Genomic DNA, 17,756 nt, shown 5'->3' on the forward strand with positions numbered 1-17,756 from the left:
TAATGCTCAATGAATACTAGGAAGTGGGAACTGGTCGTGAAATGCAGATATCACTGGGACAGCTGCTACGATCCTGGTTAAACATTTTTTATTTATTATTCGTATAGTTTTAGTATTGTTATGGCTATAGCCCATGTAAGTGAAATGTGTTTTAAGAGAACTACCCTATTACCTATGATCCGAAAATATTACGAATGTACTGATAACAACCATACCTCAAACCACATTTCACCACACGTCATATTTCAACATTTTCTAATCATAGTTTCTTCTCAAATCTATGCTTTATTGTTCAGGATATCCCAGCTTTACACAGTTATATGAAGGTATTTGTGTGTAATAGAAAACATCCAGATCTCTATAGTTTTGTGTCTGATTTAGAATTTTAGATTAACTTTCCCTGACATGAGGGTATCTGATACTGGGTGGGACGGGGAGGGGGCGCAGAGAGTACCAATATTATCACAAAACTGTAAATCCAGACACTTCTGGTCGAGAAAACATTGCCCACTCAACCAGTGCTGCTCTTATCAGCTCAGTACAGATTAGGAAAGGAATAAAAACCTGGTCCCATTTTCCTGTACTAAATCTATATGCAGGGATTTACTGTCTGGTCTAGTGTATTGTAGGTTGACTCGACAAGGGACCTATCCATGGGTATTGCTTATGATGCCACTCCATCTCCTGGGATGCACCAGTCAAAATGCAACTTGATCCTTTATATTTACCATAGCTGTATTTGGTTACTGGTATAATTGTTTTGTCAGAATTGCCAAAATACTCATAAGGACCTATTCATCCTGATTATGTCTAAAACACTACCTAAACATTCCAATGTAAATCATACAGCATCCCTTTATGAAGACTTTGCTTACATAAGAAAATTTAAAGTGACTTTATTATGTAATAATCTAATGCAGTGAGTTTTGATATTTTGTTCACAACAACACATTTAAAAAGTGCATTGCTCCCCTAGGATTTAGCCTATTGCTCTCATGGGATGTACATTTCAAATATATTTCAGAGGAGACTGTTTCCAACCATGTATTTGTAATCATGTCAGTTCATCCTTCCATCCTCCACTGTGCAGAATATGAGATTTCTGCCCAACCAACCATCAGATGTACCGGGTGATGAGCATATTTCTTTTAAAAACAAATCTCCCATAATTCCAGAATAAATCTTTCCTGCCAAAACATGCTTCAGTGATTACACTCCGCTGGATGGCTCACCCTCAATAAGGCAATGTCCCAACAAGCCAAACACTTCTAAAACAGAAAGACAGCTCTTTGACAAGTATCCCCCTATTGTCTAGCTTGCTTCTAAAACATAAAATGAGTTTACTTAGACCTGCCTCTGTCTATACAACTACGCCTCATTTGCAAGACAAGCTCATGATCTCAAAACAATTTCCCTTGGGTTGAATTGGGTTCTCCATCCATCTGGGCCGAAACATCTTTAAGGCAGTTTAAAATGAAGAGGAATCGATTAGAGGACCAGGTGGAGGTCTGGGTCCAGCTGTCCATCATCTGGGCAGGTACCCCAGTGGAAGACCTGCGTGGTTGCTTTCCCGAAGAGCCTGGTCCACCGTGCGGATTAACCCGTCTATCAATCCTCTCATGTCCGGCGTGAAGGGGTCAAAGGCGGGCCGCCGGACACCGGAGCGCTTGAAGTGTCCGTCCTGGTTGCTCTCGGCACACAGCAGTCTGTCCTCCGTCACCGTGGCATTGAGGAAGGACACAATGGATTGCAACCGGGGCACCAGCGCCATCTGGAGTTCCTCGAAGTGAACCACTAGGACATTGCGCCCAAAACGAAGCCAGTCTAGTACGTGGGACGCCCACCAGGGGGCGTAGCTGCTTACAAATTCAGGCCACTCTGTAAGACGAAAGCGACCACGTAATTGTTTTTTAGTTTTCAGAGAGCACAATGCAAACTAACACAACGCAAAGCAACCCATTTGAAATAAATAAGGTAAAACAATGGAGTCACATTACTTAGGCTCAGGTAACCATGGACTGCAGGACCAATATAAGCAACAATGAAACTCCTACCATACGACACACTGACTACTTATCACATCTCCAAAAGAGCAACCATTCATTAAGCATGTAAAGAAACAGATTGAGAACCGCCTGTGTACCTTTGCTCTTCCAGTGCTGATCAGAGGCATATCCCAGATGTCCTGCACACTTCCTGTTGAACTCCGCCATGAGTGAGCGGTAGGGGTTTCTGATCAGCAGGATGACAGAGTCGTACATCTCTATTTCTCTCTTCCCACTTTCATGTGTCTTCACACAGATGGTCCGACCACTCTTCCAATAATCCTTCTCACCTTTGAAGCCTACATGAGAGAAGGGATTCACAAACCATATGGCTAATATTTTGGCTTTCGTCTTATTTTGGCTCTATTAACTGACCTAGACAGAAGGTTATAGATGATCATTTTTGTTTTAAAGCTCATTTCTGGCAATTCTACCTAGTTTTTACACAAAACCCATGTCATCTTTTAGGCAGGCAATTTAACAATAATAATAATTGCAAATAAATAATTTCCCTAAATGTCATGCTGTTACCAAATGTTAAAACCTCCTCAAGGTAATTATACACATACTGTTTGTTTCTAAATACATTGTTTAACATTAAATATGCAGGACGCATCTGTCGATACAGGTATAATCAAATCAATGTTGGGGGGGCCCTGGTTCCCTAGTTTAATTCCTAGGGACTGGCTTAACTATAATATTTTTTCTTTGCTCTTAACTAGAAGAGGATTTTAGGCTGGTTTTTCCACATGTCTGTAAACACTTTGCATTGTGACAAAGCATTTGATTGGTTGAGTGTAGCTGACCTCTGTTGAAAAGTGTTCCATCAAAGTAGTAGCTTCCTGTATAGTATCCTGTGGTGAGCTCTATTAGGTGTCTGACCCAAGTGTTGCCTGCTCCAGGGAAGCTAGAGAGAGCTACCAATGAACTGGACTTCTCTGGTAGGAACTTCCTCTCTGTGCACCTGGAATCTGGTAGAGAGAATATTTTAAATTAGCTTGGGAATTTTAAATACTCTTTTCAGAAACATACTGAATATGAAACAAACAGTCCCAACACATTTTTAACAAGCTGGCCATTTCAATTAGCATTTTAAGAAGTGGGGGTTGGTTTCCTGTCAGTCCTGGAACTGAATGGAGACTATATTAGTGGTTATGTAATAACTGTGATACCTTGGACAGGTGTCTGGTACACCCGGTAGAAAGACTGGAGGGTTGATGAAGGTAAGGGGGTTTCTGTGATGTTGGTCTGTGAACAACGTTTCTCGTCAGCTGGCTGGTGGAGGCTGAAGTCAGGAGTAGCGTAGCCACAGAAACAGTCCGTGCTCCCCAGCACTGCCAGAGGAAACTCCTAAGCCAGGCAAATGTGCACCCACTTTAAACTAACTCAGTGAATGTATTAGGAAGTCTTCAGAAGCACAACATAAATGCTTCACAATTCATTTGTAAGCAACAACATGGGGCCAGATCATGGCAATGTCACCCTAGGGCTCTGACCTTGTTCATGCAGGCCTCTACACAAGACTGGGTGGTGAGGTTGGGCTGGACCACATGGACCAGAGCTGCAGAAGTGCTGTTCTCAGGCTCCCTGAAGCAGCCGCGGTAAAGCACGTTCCTGTCTGCGAACACAGTTAGGACAGGTAGTAGTACACACAGGTGCGCGTCTGAGCACACGACTAAAACACAGACCTAGAACACACCCAGCCCTTCTCTGTCAGCAGAGCTCTGGCCAGGTCCACCGATACTCACATCTCCTCTGGCCTGGTAGCACGTCCTCCACCTTGAACACCGACAGGCGCCCGACACCTCCACACGGGGAGCGTTTCTCTCCTTTACAATCCACGTTGCACTCCTCATCTCGCACGCGAAGGCTGGTGACGCGGTTGCCACAGTAACATTCTGATCCGTACTCCAGACCAGCAAACTGGTAGCCACTGCAATGGAAATAACATTGAGATTAAACTGGTTACAATTTACGTCAGCTCAAAAGTATTCATAACGCAATCTGGTTCTTCGTGAAAAGGTCATTTAATATGTATTATAGTCTTACAGTCTTCTTTTTCAAGAAGCGTATTAGACTGGACGATACAGCAGGCAGTATACATTTATAATGAATTCAACAGCAATGCTAATGAACCCGGCTCCTCTGCCACAGGGATTAATTAGGGAGTGCCGTCTGTCTTGCTCCCTTTGTATTCAAGCACAGGAAATGTTGTCAGAGGCTGAAACAGGTGTCTGCCTGTCAGCCACTCTCTAGTGCAGATCCGTCCATCTCCATATCTAAACTTAATGTATGCCACGGGGGGGGAGACCATGGAGAAACCACAGGGAGACCACGGAGACCACAAAACTCCCCACTGCACAAGTATGCTCCTTTGCTCACATGATTTATTGGATGGCTCATCTGAATCAATGCAACTTTATTTCTGAGGCACATTTTTGACATAAAATGCATTTCAAAGAGCTTATCTATAAAGTTCAACACAACATTTGGCAAAATACAGCATTAAAGAGACCAATGTATTAAAATAATAAGATACAGGCCCATACAAATTGGAGAGAAATTTATGAAAAGGTGTGTTTTAAGGCTATATTGGTTGTGATTTTTGGTGCAGCTCTACACTCTTCCCCCACAGTGTCATTCTTAGTTAATAATGGTCAGGTATAGAGGAGCTTTAGAGTGAGTCTACTATATGCTCTGCCAATTCTTCGTTCTGTGGTTGGATCGAAAGTATCCAGATTCTGTGCAGTTTAATCTGGGCAATTCACAGGACAGAAATGGGGGTTATGTAATGTTAATGATGCACCAGAGATTTAAAATACTCCTTGCATTGAAACATTTTTTATGAATAATATAACTGCGTGTTGAGGCTGGATGGCGCTACACTCACCTCTCTGAGCAGGTATCCTGGCACATGGTGCTGGTCATTTTGCGGAAATCATAGGACACTGAACCCCTCAAGGCCCGCTCTTTAGAACTGTCCAGAAAGCAGCCAATATAAGAACCTTGCCATGACAGGAGAAAAAAACAATATACATACACACAGTAAATCAGAGTGTATTTCTATTTTTTATTTATTTTCCTATCACTTCTTTCAAATATAGCACCTGTACAAGTTGAGGAGTTGCCATAGAGATTGGGCAACAAATATTATTTCAGGCGTTTTGCTGACACTGTTCATTACAATTAGTTATGTAGGAAATTGTGAAGTTTGGATTTAAATATGTTTGCTAACTGAACACTGCAACAAGCAAACTATTAGCATTAGTATATAGATTAATGGAAAAGTAAATAGGCTATTATTGCATTATTTCAGACAATTTGTGACAATAACACTTTCCCCGTTTATCTCTAGAATATATCTCAGGCCGTATTCACAAAACATCTTAATGGGCGTGTCAGACCTAACTTCAGGACTCCTACATTGTTGGTCTAAGAGTGTTTCACAAAGCCTTTTAGCACTAAAAGCAGCTCCTAAACGTGTGAACAGGTAGTCAAGAGGACTCCTATGTCACTAAGACCAGGTCACAAACAATCCTCAAAGGGCTGCTGCCGGGAATCCACCTCGTAATCAGGTCGACGTTTTAGAAACATTTAATGATACTGAGCTTTTAACAAGGTATGGGCTTAATCGCTAGGGTATTATGATCACAGTAGAGCTGGTCAGGGATGCTGTCACGTCACCAACAGAAACAACTCAATAACACTGGAGGTCATGGTTGTGACAACTCTATGCACACATTTTCCACACTGAAAATGCAGCTATTCAGCGCAGACGAACTACATATATCTCAGTCATCTGTGTTTTTCATGTTTAATCAGTGACACAGCCTACATTTTAATTTTAATATCTTTATTTCAATATGGCGACATGACACATTCTTCTACAGTATTGCTATGATGAATTCACTGACAGAGAGCCCTCCCCTATCAGCCAATCACTATGGACATAGTAAGTAAGCTTGTTCGTGAACACAATATCATCCATAGCAACGGGGTCAACCCCTCCCTTTCTGTTAGCTTAAGACGTCTCCCCGTGCTTTAGTAAAAGTTGGTCTTAGCAGCTTTGTTAATAGGGTTTAAGAGGAAACTCTTAGGAACTAGTGGTAAAACAGAAAGCTGCTCTGGGATGGTAGGTGGGTACCTTTACGAGACACCTTCCTCCTGGGCGTACTCCTCTCCACCTGTGACATATCTTTCTCCGTCATCAGACTGTGGAACCAGCGTCGTCTCAAGTGTCGTATCTCCAGATTACGTGACATGAGCCAGCGTGCTCCAGTCTTGTCATCCAGCATGTTCCCAGACTGGAACCCCCGCCCTCTGGCCATGATCCGTGAGCTCCTGCCGCCATAGCCTCCCACCCTCCCGGGCGGCATCCCCAGTTCCAGGACCAGGGGTGGTGAGGGTAAGGAGGGCAGGGAGGGCAGTGGAGGGCTGGTGGCGGCTCGCTGGGTCACCACCAGGCTGGCCCGCTGGAGGAGCAGGACACTCCCAGCCATGACATAGGCCACGCCCAGGAACAGAAGGAAGAGCTGGGTCTTCCGGAGGAAACGCTGCAGCCTGTAGAGGGGCTTGGCCATCGATTCCCTCTTCATCCCCTCAGCAGCCTGCTGATGGCTCCCAACCTATGAAGACCTGTGGTGTAAAGCGTCACATCTTAGTAACATCCCCCTGTGTCTAGTTCTCAGCAATAGCATTCTAGGGCTCTATATGGCTAACAATGCTTCTCACCATGAGAGGAACAGAAAGGAGGAGTAAAGCTTAGTCGTCAAATGTCCTCAGATGTACCTCGTCCTTGATCCACTCAAGCAGGACGTTCCGGTCCATCGCTTGTTGATGTACATATTTAGTAATGTGAAGACAAAGGCTTTTGAGTCAGGATGAATGAGGTCGAGGCTCAGTTTCTTTTTATCCCCAGAGGTTAAGCTACAGACAGGAGACAGGAGAAATGTTGTATATTAGAGGGGTTACAGTTGTATATGTCTCTGTGAGTAAGAATAGGAGATGTCAGTCAAAGTAAGTCAACATTTCCCCATAACATGATGACCAGCCATACAGTAAATTCTATATTTACTTTCCGACAATACATTGTTGATATGCTTGACACAAATCCAATTGCCTAAATGGTATCAAATTAAATCCTACTCTTGTCACCGTAACCTCTCACCTTCATCTAAGACGGGGTTTTGGAACAAGGCCCAGTCCTAAACAAAGCCTTGAGAAGCACCATATTTCATTCTCTCCAACACCACAGGAGACCAGAATGGAATGAAAATAAGCTTAGAGAAAAAAATTCTACTGGTTTTATCAAGTGACTGGCAGATGCAAAAAAAAACTACAGCTTTAAAAGCATTTGCCAGTAATTAAATTGGTTTTAACAAGAATTAATTCACACTGCCATTAATGAGATTCAGTTTGTCATCATCTAACCTGTCAGTTTTTGCCAGACATCAATAGTTCAAGGTCAAGACATTTGGCTCAGTCAGCTTTTCAAACACTCCCCCCGGGATAACATACTTGCATTTTTAGGCAGATGAGCATTAGTTATTCTCAACTGAGGGACTCAACCTTCTGAGCCATCTGAAATTACAGAAGTAATGCCACTTTGTTTGATCACCCACTGAGTTCTGGGTAACATCTTTCCTCTTGAAAATGAATCTAAAATGGGACCCCTGAGGTCCACAGCTGAGCTTTTCACTAATTAATTGAAATGTTGCTCAGAGCACAGCTTAACCAGGACTGGGTCTTCTGTGGGTTATGCTTATCCAGATTTCAGTTAATTTGTGTTCCATTAAGACATTTATGACATGCAAAGTACGCTATTTGAAATGGAAAATAAATGTAAGAGACCAGGTTCAATGTGAAGATAGGCTGCAATAAAGCACTGCCATGACTGAAACAGCCTGTTTGGACCAAAACATCTACATGAATACATCCAAAAACCTGGCCAATCTCTCAAGTACAGGGCCCGACAAATCTTTTGCAGACAAATCTCTCAAATATTCATAAAAAATCCTGATATGCCAGGCACAGCTTCCACCTACACGTTTTTCTGTGTTTTCTGAGTTTTGCCTCAGAGGATCTGCCTTGCCACAGGCGAGAACCCAAACACTTCTTTGTCTTTCTTTTCATGTTGCTCCTCACTTCCTGGAGCCCACAGATTGTCTTCAAGCACAGTACAGACATGAAGGTTATCATAAACATGTTCAAGCCCTAGAGTATAATACCTTTCATATTATTTAGCCTACTTTCATATGTAAGACTTATGTATATGTATGTGTATATATATATATATAATTATTATTATTATTAATTGTTTGAAGAGGTTTATTAAGTACAAGTACATGGGCATAAGTTATTTAGAATACATACTTTATATTTTCATAAATTCAAATTTTAGGGTGTGAGCTGAGAGTATGACAAGTCATGGAAAGCTTCTGAATGCGTGACCTAGGCTGAATACACTCTCCAGAACAACATTGAGAGTGGCCAAGGACCAGCACTCACTGATCCCTTGAGCCAGGCAGACAGGGATATATATGGAGTGCTGCATTAAAACCCTGTTTGGAAATAGACTGTGTAAGAATATTAACATGTTGCATTGCTTATTAAAGCAAATTTTCACAAAAACGTAAAATATGGAAAACACCCATTTCACAATAAATTTAATTAATTGATGTCAACAATACATTTATACAACAATACATTTATAGTATAACAATCATGTGTCCAACCACTTTTTGCATTATCTTTTAAAATTCAAATTCTATAGTTTGACTGTTGTAGCCATTTATTGTCACATAAGCAAACATATCTAAATTCAAACTTAACATTTCTCTAGTACAGGTTACTTATCTGAATGAGAGGCATCAGCAAAAAGTGGTCAGTATTGGTGGTGTGGATAATGTTTGGTTTATCGTCCCAGCTCTGCTCTGGACACAATTGTATTTACTATTGAAAAGCAAAATAATGCATGTACGACCGAGTAGCTGCACCACGTTTTGCTTCAACAGGACCAACAATATACTATATTTTTTCACAGGTATTTTTTGCAGACAATTTCACATGATGCTAAAGTAAAAACAAATGACTAATCCAGTTTGTAGATGAGAAACATAATACATATTTGGTAATGGTCGGACATTACTCTAAAATGCATGATGTTCCGCTACCTACAGAAACAATAATGTAAACTTAAACATGGCATGGTAGTATCTAATTTAGTACGCAACATGCTGCCACTGGTAACATAGTTACAAATGTACTCAAAACCAGAATGTGTCCAGTCTTTACATTTCATGTTTGGCAAATCTGGCTGGACTACACAATGTGGACTAAACATAGGATTATAAAGAGATGTCGGCATTCCCTTGGTGAAATAAGGATAGTCACAATGAGGGGAATTGTCTATGGACATCCCTATAGGGCGGACTGGGAGTATACATATCTACGTATTAAGGCTGACCCCATTCAGTCGACTAGGCAATTGTCTGGTCAGTAGGCTTTTTGTTAACTGAGATTTATTTTGTCAAGCAGTCACATGGCCACACAACACCAATCTGGTTCCTCATGTGCCACTTGATTATTCCACTGCTGAGGGCATGTGGATGGTGTAGTCAATCAATCAAAAAAAAAATATTATGTTCTGCTGAAATTGTATGTGGTTTAATTGTGTAAGAAAAATGATGCAACCTTTTCTAACTGTGTTTTCTGAATTGGTGCTGTATGTGAGGCCTAGCCTAGCATCAAACAGCCCCTTTCATTTATATGTGCCATTTTATTTGGCACACCGCATATGTCATTTGAGCAAAACTGTAGCACACAGTTCTTCACTCATTTGGCAGTTGTGGTAAATGGGAGTGTTCTCCCAACTTCAGTAAACACATTTTTCCACAGTGGATATCGGTCACTGTCTTGTATCTTGTCAATACTCCTTTTTACTTATTTAGTTGCTCCTTATCATTGAATTCAACAATGCATGAAAGCATTAAACAACATTGTTTTATTATATTACATAGGGTGTGTTTATGTAGATAAAATATGTTTTATATTTCGATCGATTTATCCAAGATTATTCAAATATCGGGCTAACAAAAATTATTAGTCGGGGACAAACCTATGGTACATATACATGTTCAATAAACTACAGACACTGTCTTAAATGAAGGTGTTATAGAGACAGCATACATCAAGAATATTACCAAATAGGATATTTTTGATATCTTGACTCTGTCAAATCTTAATGGTACTCTGTGACTTTGACCTTATTATGGGAACTGATTTCCTGGCTTACTCCTGCTCTCGCATGCTGTCCCTAAAAGGATGCATTAAGTCACTGGAGGCTTTCTGCCATTCTCGACATGATGGGGTTGAGTCACTGAAAAAAATCTGTCTTTCCAGGTTTACACCTCCTCGTGCTCATGTGGTGAGAGAGAATTCTCTGGGCTATACTAAGTCTTGTCACATGGTAGTTAGTTAATGGATTCTTGATGTTACTTTGTTGGTCTATGCTTGTTAATGTGGATTTTTCTCTGGACAGGGCCACAGGGTCCCTGAAGCCTTCTGTCTCAGTGCTATTACCTGACAGTGATCATTTTCTATAGCCTGACAGTGATCATTTTCGATAGCCTGACAGTGATTATTTTCTATAGCCTGACATTGATCAAATGCCAACTGACTTTTACGTTTACTACTAAGGAGTCTGTATTTTTGAACTGTTGGTCATCTGAACATGTTATTATCTTGGTGAATGATTTGGCCTTAAAAGGCCATGTACTCTTGTAATTCTTGTTTCTATGCACTAAAATATTATTGCTTGTTCCTTAAGGTTTTAGGCTGGTTATCTGTGCAAGCACTTAGTGAAAACTGCAGATCTGAAATGGGATTTAGAAACACATTTGATTGAGTTTGATCGTTTTTCACAAAGTGCTTAACACAAAAAAGAATCCTAAGATTTTTTTCTCACTTTGACAATAATTATGAAGATTGTTAACAAAGAAAAGAATGAAATAAAATCAGCTTTGATAAGGCAATATAATATGAAAAATCCAAGGGTGGTAATACTTATTCCATCCACAGCATGCAATGAAAAATCTACAGTACTGTAACATTTTTCTTAATCAATCCTCAATGAAACCAGTAACGGCTTTGAGGAGGTCATTATTCTAATTTATGTCTATTCCACATGCCTATTGCGATGCTGGGACAATACTGCACAAGGTCCTTAGATACATCTATTTCCCTGACAACACTAACCACTCTCCCTGGAACCACAATCTTCAACCACGTCCCCCTACAATAGTATCTCTCCTTTAACCTTCAACCTGCCTCCATTCTCCCTTCAACTACCATTGGTCCCACTGCTGGACCTAAATGCCAGAACCCAGGAGGCTGACAGTAGCTTGTGATCCACCATGGACCACAATTCAGCTCACACAAACAGTCTACTGAATACCCCATTCAATAGTAGATTGGAGGGAGAGGGGGTGATGTGTGTGCGTGCACGGAAAGGGGGGTTCTTTCTCTTGGGTTGTGTGGGAAGAAAATGAGTGAGAAATTCACCACCGAGGGCTGAAATGCATCTGCTGTGTCTTGAGCATCAAAGCAGCACCAAAGAGAACTTCATTAGATGTTGAATCATATTTAAAATCGTTGTCAGTGAGGACTCTTTATAAACGCTATATAAATCATTTGAGTTGTTGAAGCCCTTATATGAGGAACATTTCGACCAAAGAAGATTACAAGTTGTCAAATCTACTATCGCCACCTTGTTTAGCAGAATGATCATTTGTCAATGGTATGCGCATCTTTGGAATTGTTTATATAATTCAGCGTTTAACACTTCACATGTAGCTTTCGCATGTCATTAATGCATTTTTAATGCAAAACATAAATTTGAAGTAACGATAATCAACAACCCTAACAATATTCAGTTATAATACATGACGTTTCTAATAGCTTATGTTCAGTAAGCTCCAGCCCAAAATAGTCAACGCACAAAATAATGACAAATGAGAATCAACAAACGAACAATTTCATTATTTTTACTACAAAATAACTACACAACAACAACGAGATCTTACCGTATCGCCAATATACTGTCATTAGAATAAAAACTACTCTTCTTATCTTCCCCAAATGCTGTACATCCATCAGAAATGGAATCCGAGTTATCAGTGTTTCAGTGATTCTAAGTCGAATTGAGGCTCATCATTGTATGGCGATGTTGATGTCTGGTGTTAGTAGGCCTCAGCTCCACTCATCCTTTCCTTTTTGTTATTTTATCACAGACGTGAATCCATCAAAAAAACAATAATCCCGAATGTTTAATCTTCACCATGTCACCAAGCTCTCTGACACAGCAGCGCAGCTTCCTTTTTCTCTCGACTCGGCGCACAGACCCAGCTGTTTATTAAAGCAGAGCGAGAGATACAGCGCGCATGCTCTTCTTGGAGGCTCACCTCACTGTAGCTTAAATGTTGCCTGCTAACTCAAATATTCAGTTTCACTGTCGCTTGGTCAATATAACGTCCCTGGCCGCAGCGTAAGGTTTGGCCGGAGCACGTAGTCTGAGTAGGAAGGTAGATTAACAGTGGGTATAGAAAAGAATCACACCATTAAAATAATTACATTTTGTAGCTTTGCAGCCTGAAATGAAAACGGACAAAAACAATTTGTTTTATTCAGCTGTATTTACAACTTATAACATCCAAGTGAAAGATATAACTTGTCAGAAAAAGAAAAATACAAATTAAAAAACAGAATCACTGAGTTGGAAAAAGAATCACCCCCCTCCTAAAAAGGACTTGTAAACCCAACCAGGTGTAGTTAATCACCTTCTCAATAACACACAAAGCCAATTGACTTTCAACTGTGATCAGCTGTGGTTATTTTGATTAGCTCAGCATGAAACAAGCTTTTCCTGAAGCATTTCCGTCCTTGGTAGTGCAACTGAAGAAAACAATCAACTATGGGTGGCAAGGCATTGTCAAAAGATCTCCGGGATAAAGTTGTGGACAGGCACAAGTCAGGAGATGGATAAAAAAAAATGTCAAAGGCTTTATCAGTGCCTAGAAGCACAGTGAACTCTATTATTAAGAAGTGGAAGGTATTTGGTACAACACAGACCCTCCCTGGGTCAGGACGTCGCTCTAAACTGGATGAAAGAGCCAGGAGGAAACTGGTCAAAGAGGCTACCAAGAGGCCTACAGCAACTCTGAAGCAGTTGCAGGAATTCATGACAAAGAGTGGTCATTGTGTGCATGTGACAACAATATCACAAATTCTCCACAAAGTGACATGTATGGGAGGGTTGCAAGAAAAAAGCCACTCCTCAAGAAAGGCCACATGCAGTCACGACTGAGCTTTGCCAAAACGCACCTTGAAGATTCTAAGGCCATGTGGAAAAAGGTGTTATGGTCAGATGAGACTAAAATTAAATTATTTGGCCTCAACCGCTCACCATCCAAATAACACCATTCCTACAGTAAAGCATAGAGGTGGTAATATCATGTTATGGGGTTGTTTCTCTGCAGCAGGGATTGGAGCACTTTTTGAGGAAAATCTGCTGTTCTCTGCCAGAAAGTTGTCAATGGGAAGAAGACATCAAAGACATCAAATGTTGAAACTGAGACATTTTGTTTCTTGAAAAATGTATGCCACTTTGAATTTGATGCCAGCAAAACATTTTGGATGCCAGCAAAAAAGTTTGGACAGAGGTAACAAAAGACTGAAAAAGTCATGTAATGCTAAAAAACTAAATCTGGTGGAATATCACACAACTAATTAGGTATCTTCTAATCAATGCATAGTTCAAAAGCCAGCATCCGTGATGGTATGGGAGTGCATTAGTGTACATGGCATGGGTGACTTGCACATCTGTCAAGGCACCATTAATAATACAGAATATAAAGGTTTTCAAGCAACATATGCTGACATCCAGACAATGTATTTTTCAGGAAAGGCGTTGCTGATTTCAGTAAGACAATCCAAAACCACATTCTGCACATATTACATATTAAAAGAATATGGGTGCTAAACTGGCTTACCTGCAGTCCAGACCTGTCACCCATTAAAAACTTTTGGCTCATTATGAAACGAAAAATAGGACAAAGAAGACCAACTGTTGAGTAGCTGAAAACCTATCAAGCAAGAATGGGAAAACATTTAATTTTCAAAATTACAGCAATTGGTCTCCTATGTTCCCAAACGCTTACAGAGTATTGTTAAAAGTAGAGGTGATGCAACACTGGTAAACATACACCTGTCACAAATTTCTTTGAAACGTGTTGCTGGCATCAAATTCAAAATGGGCAAGCAATTTCCAAAATCAATAACATTTCTCATTTTCAACATTTTATATATTGTCTTTGTACTATTTTCGATTAATTATAGGGGGTAGATTATTTGCACATCATTGCATTCTGTTCTTATTTGCATTTTACACAGCGTCCCAACATTTTTGGATGGGGTAGTACCATCAATGATATTTTGAGACAGTGTACTGATCCTGATCCTGCTGGATCACTAATTACTTTTTTTTTTTAAGTTTGCAGTTTTAACAATTTAACATTGTTATTTAGACCTTTTTGGAATTACAGTACATGAGCTGCATAACAGCAGTAGTTGCTTTGCGCAGCAACATATACTGTTGCAAGGATCTGTACACAATTCCTGAAAGCTGAAAACATCCCAGTTCTCCCATACTCACCGGACATGTCACCCATTGAGCATGTTTGGGATACCCTGGATCGGCGTATACGACAGTGTGTTCCAGGTCCTGCCAATATCCAGCAACTTCGACAGCCATTGAAGAGGAGTGGACCAACATTTCACAGGCCACCATCAACAACCTGATCAACTCCATGCGAAGGAGATGTGTTGCACTACGTGAGGCAAATAGTGGTCACACCAGATACTGACTGGTTTTTGGAACCCCCCGGACCCCCCCCCAATACAGTGAAACTGCTAATTTTATAGTGACCTTTTATTGTGGTCAGCCTGAGGCACACATGTGCAATAATTCATTCATCATCATTCATTCATTCATCTTCTTCCGCTTATCCGGGGCCGGGTCGCGGGGGCAGCAGTCTAAGCAGGGATGCCCAGACTTCCCTCTCCCCAGACACTTCCTCCAGCTCTTCCGGGGGGACACCGAGGCGTTCCCAGGCCAGCCGGGAGACATAGTCCCTCCAGCGTGTCCTAGGTCTTCCCCGGGGTCTCCTCCCCAGGAAGGCGTTCCGGAGGCATCCGAAAAAGATGCCCAAGCCACCTCAGCTGACCCCTCTCGATGTGGAGGAGCAGCGGCTCTACTCTGAGCTCCTCCCGGGTGACCGAGCTTCTCACCCTATCTCTAAGGGATCGCCCGGCCACCCTGCGGAGAAAGCTCATTTTGGCCGCCTGTATCCGGGATCTTGTCCTTTCGGTCATGACCCAAAGCTCATGACCATAGGTGAGAGTAGGAACGTAGATTGACTGGTAAATCGAGAGCTTCGCCTTGCGGCTCAGCTCTTTCTTCACCACGACAGACCGATACATCGACTGCATTACTGCAGAAGCTGCACCGATCCGTCTGTCAATCTCCCGTTCCATCCTTCCCTCACTCGTGAACAAGACCCCTAGATACTTAAACTCCTCCACTTGAGGCAGGCACTCTCCACCAACCTGAAGTGGGCAAGCCACCCTTTTCCGACTGAGGACCATGGCCTCGGATTTGGAGGTACTGATTTTCATCCCCACCGCTTCACACTCGGCTGCAAACCGTCCCAGCGCATGCTGAAGGTCCTGGTTAGAAGGGGCCAATAATCATGTGCAATAATCATGCTGTCTAATCAGCATCTTGATATGCCACACCTGTGAGGTGGATGGATTATCTCGGCAAAGGAGAAGTGCTCACTAACAAAGATTTAGACAGGTTTGTCAATAATATTTGAGAGAAATAGGCCATTTGTGTACATAGAGAAAGTATTAGATCTTTGAATTCAGCTCATGATAAATGGGGGCAAAAACAAAAGTGTTACGTTTATAATTTGGTTCAGTGTATTTCAGTGAGTTACAAACAAACATAATGTTTACATTAAAACATTTGCAGAACTGGCTAATGGGAAATTTTATTGAAGGATCCAGAGATCACAGGAGAAACCATCATAAAAGCTCAGGTACAGAATATCATGGACTATGATTTTTGTGAATTTTGTTAAAATAGGTGCACCAACCAGCAAACTAGGCTAGAGGTGAAAGTTAAAATTGGCAACAGTTTTTATTGTGTCAGACTAATAGCAGCATCGGTGTCCGGACCTGGGTTGATGGATCGATGGAATCAATGCAGGCTCTAAATTACAAACATGGTGAAAGAGGAGGGAGGGATGGAGGGACGGTAGAATGATATTTGGAAGAGGTGCAGCGGTGGTGGGGTAGACCATGTATTACAGCAGACCTGGGCGAACTACGGCCCGCAGGCCACATCCGGCCCTTTGTACGTTCCTGTCCGGCCCACATGAGGCCAATCATAAATTATAGGGATGCACCGAAAATTCGGCCACCGAATAATTGACACAATCTTTTCTTTCGGTGTTTCGGTTTTTGGTTTTCGGCCTTTGGAAATGTTATTTTGAAAAGCGTTACGTTTGTATTACTGACGTATGGACGTATATGCGTGCGTGAGGTGAGAGTGAAGGTGAACAGCGACAAGTGACGCTAGCCAGGTTACCCTCAAGATGTCGGCTCACGCTAAGAACAGAAAAGTTGATAACGAATGCCGTGTTTTCAACAAGACATGGACTGCCAAGTATTTCTTTACAGAAATTAAAGGTAAAGCCGTTTGCCTAATCTGTGGTACACAGGTCGCTGTGTTAAATGATTATAATTTGAATCGCCACTACACGACCAAGCATGAGGATAAATACAGAAATGTGTCTGATGAAGAGCGCGCGTGGGAGTCTGATGCGTTGCTAGCAAAACTGCAAACCCAACAAGGACTTTTTACGAAACTTCACACCCCCAGAGATGCAGCCATCAGGACAAGTTATGTAATTTCTCACAAAATCACAAAATAAGGCGTTTTCTGACAGAGAATTTAGTAAGGAGTGCTTATTGGACTCTTGCGTTGTTGTGCCCGGAGAAAAAGGGCGCATTTGAGAACGTGTCACTCTCCCAACGCACTGTAACGAGGCGGGTTGAGGACATCGCTAGAAACTTGGAGCTTCAGCTGAAGAACAGAGCGGCCGACTTTGACTATTTTTCTCTGGCTTTGGATGAGAGCTGCGATGTACGTGACACCGCCCAGCTACTCATCTTCTTATGTGGGATAAATGCAGACTTTTAAATCACGGAGGAGTTGGCAGTCATGCAGTCAATGAAAGGGACAACCACTGGTAATGACTTGTTCACAGAGGTAAATGCATGTTTGGACATGTTAGGACTGCAGTGGGACAAGCTGGCAGGTGTGACAACAGACGGTTGTCCAAATCTTTTAAAGAGAATGCAGGATAAAGTGACAGAAATTAACCCTTTGCAGAAATTGACATTTTTGCATTGTATTATACATCAGGAAGTGTTATGTAAGTGTTAAAAATGAACCATGTTGTTGATGCTGTAACTAAAACATTTAACTTCATCCGAGCGAGAGCATTAAATCACAGACAATTTGTTGCATTTTTGGAGGAAAATGAGATTGAACATGGTGACATAAGCTATCACTGCACTGTCAGGTGG

The 17,756-nt window shown here is 41.6% G+C and overlaps 1 protein-coding gene across 2 annotated transcripts; it reads right to left on the reverse strand.

Moving 5' to 3' along the window:
* Positions 1–73: 73 nt before the first annotated feature.
* On the reverse strand, positions 74–12,512 carry LOC105014243 (WSC domain-containing protein 1). Of its 2 annotated transcripts, none has more exons than XM_020043962.2 (10): positions 12,128–12,512; positions 6,834–6,971; positions 6,190–6,680; positions 4,936–5,050; positions 3,794–3,978; positions 3,542–3,663; positions 3,218–3,395; positions 2,852–3,016; positions 2,144–2,344; positions 74–1,878 (listed from the first exon to the last, which is right to left on the reverse strand). In XM_020043962.2, exons 3-10 carry the CDS (start codon positions 6,638–6,640, stop codon positions 1,526–1,528), a joined length of 1,770 nt encoding a protein of 589 aa, XP_019899521.2. In that variant the 5' UTR covers positions 6,641–6,680; positions 6,834–6,971; positions 12,128–12,512; the 3' UTR covers positions 74–1,525. The 2 variants fall into 2 exon arrangements, with proteins under 2 accessions (XP_019899521.2, XP_010874728.2); XM_010876426.3 differs by having other exon boundaries at positions 6,777–6,971.
* Positions 12,513–17,756: the final 5,244 nt, after the last annotated feature.

The sequence above is a fragment of the Esox lucius genome, chromosome 1 (assembly GCF_011004845.1).
Source record: "Esox lucius isolate fEsoLuc1 chromosome 1, fEsoLuc1.pri, whole genome shotgun sequence".
NCBI classification, from domain to species: Eukaryota; Metazoa; Chordata; class Actinopteri; order Esociformes; family Esocidae; genus Esox; species Esox lucius.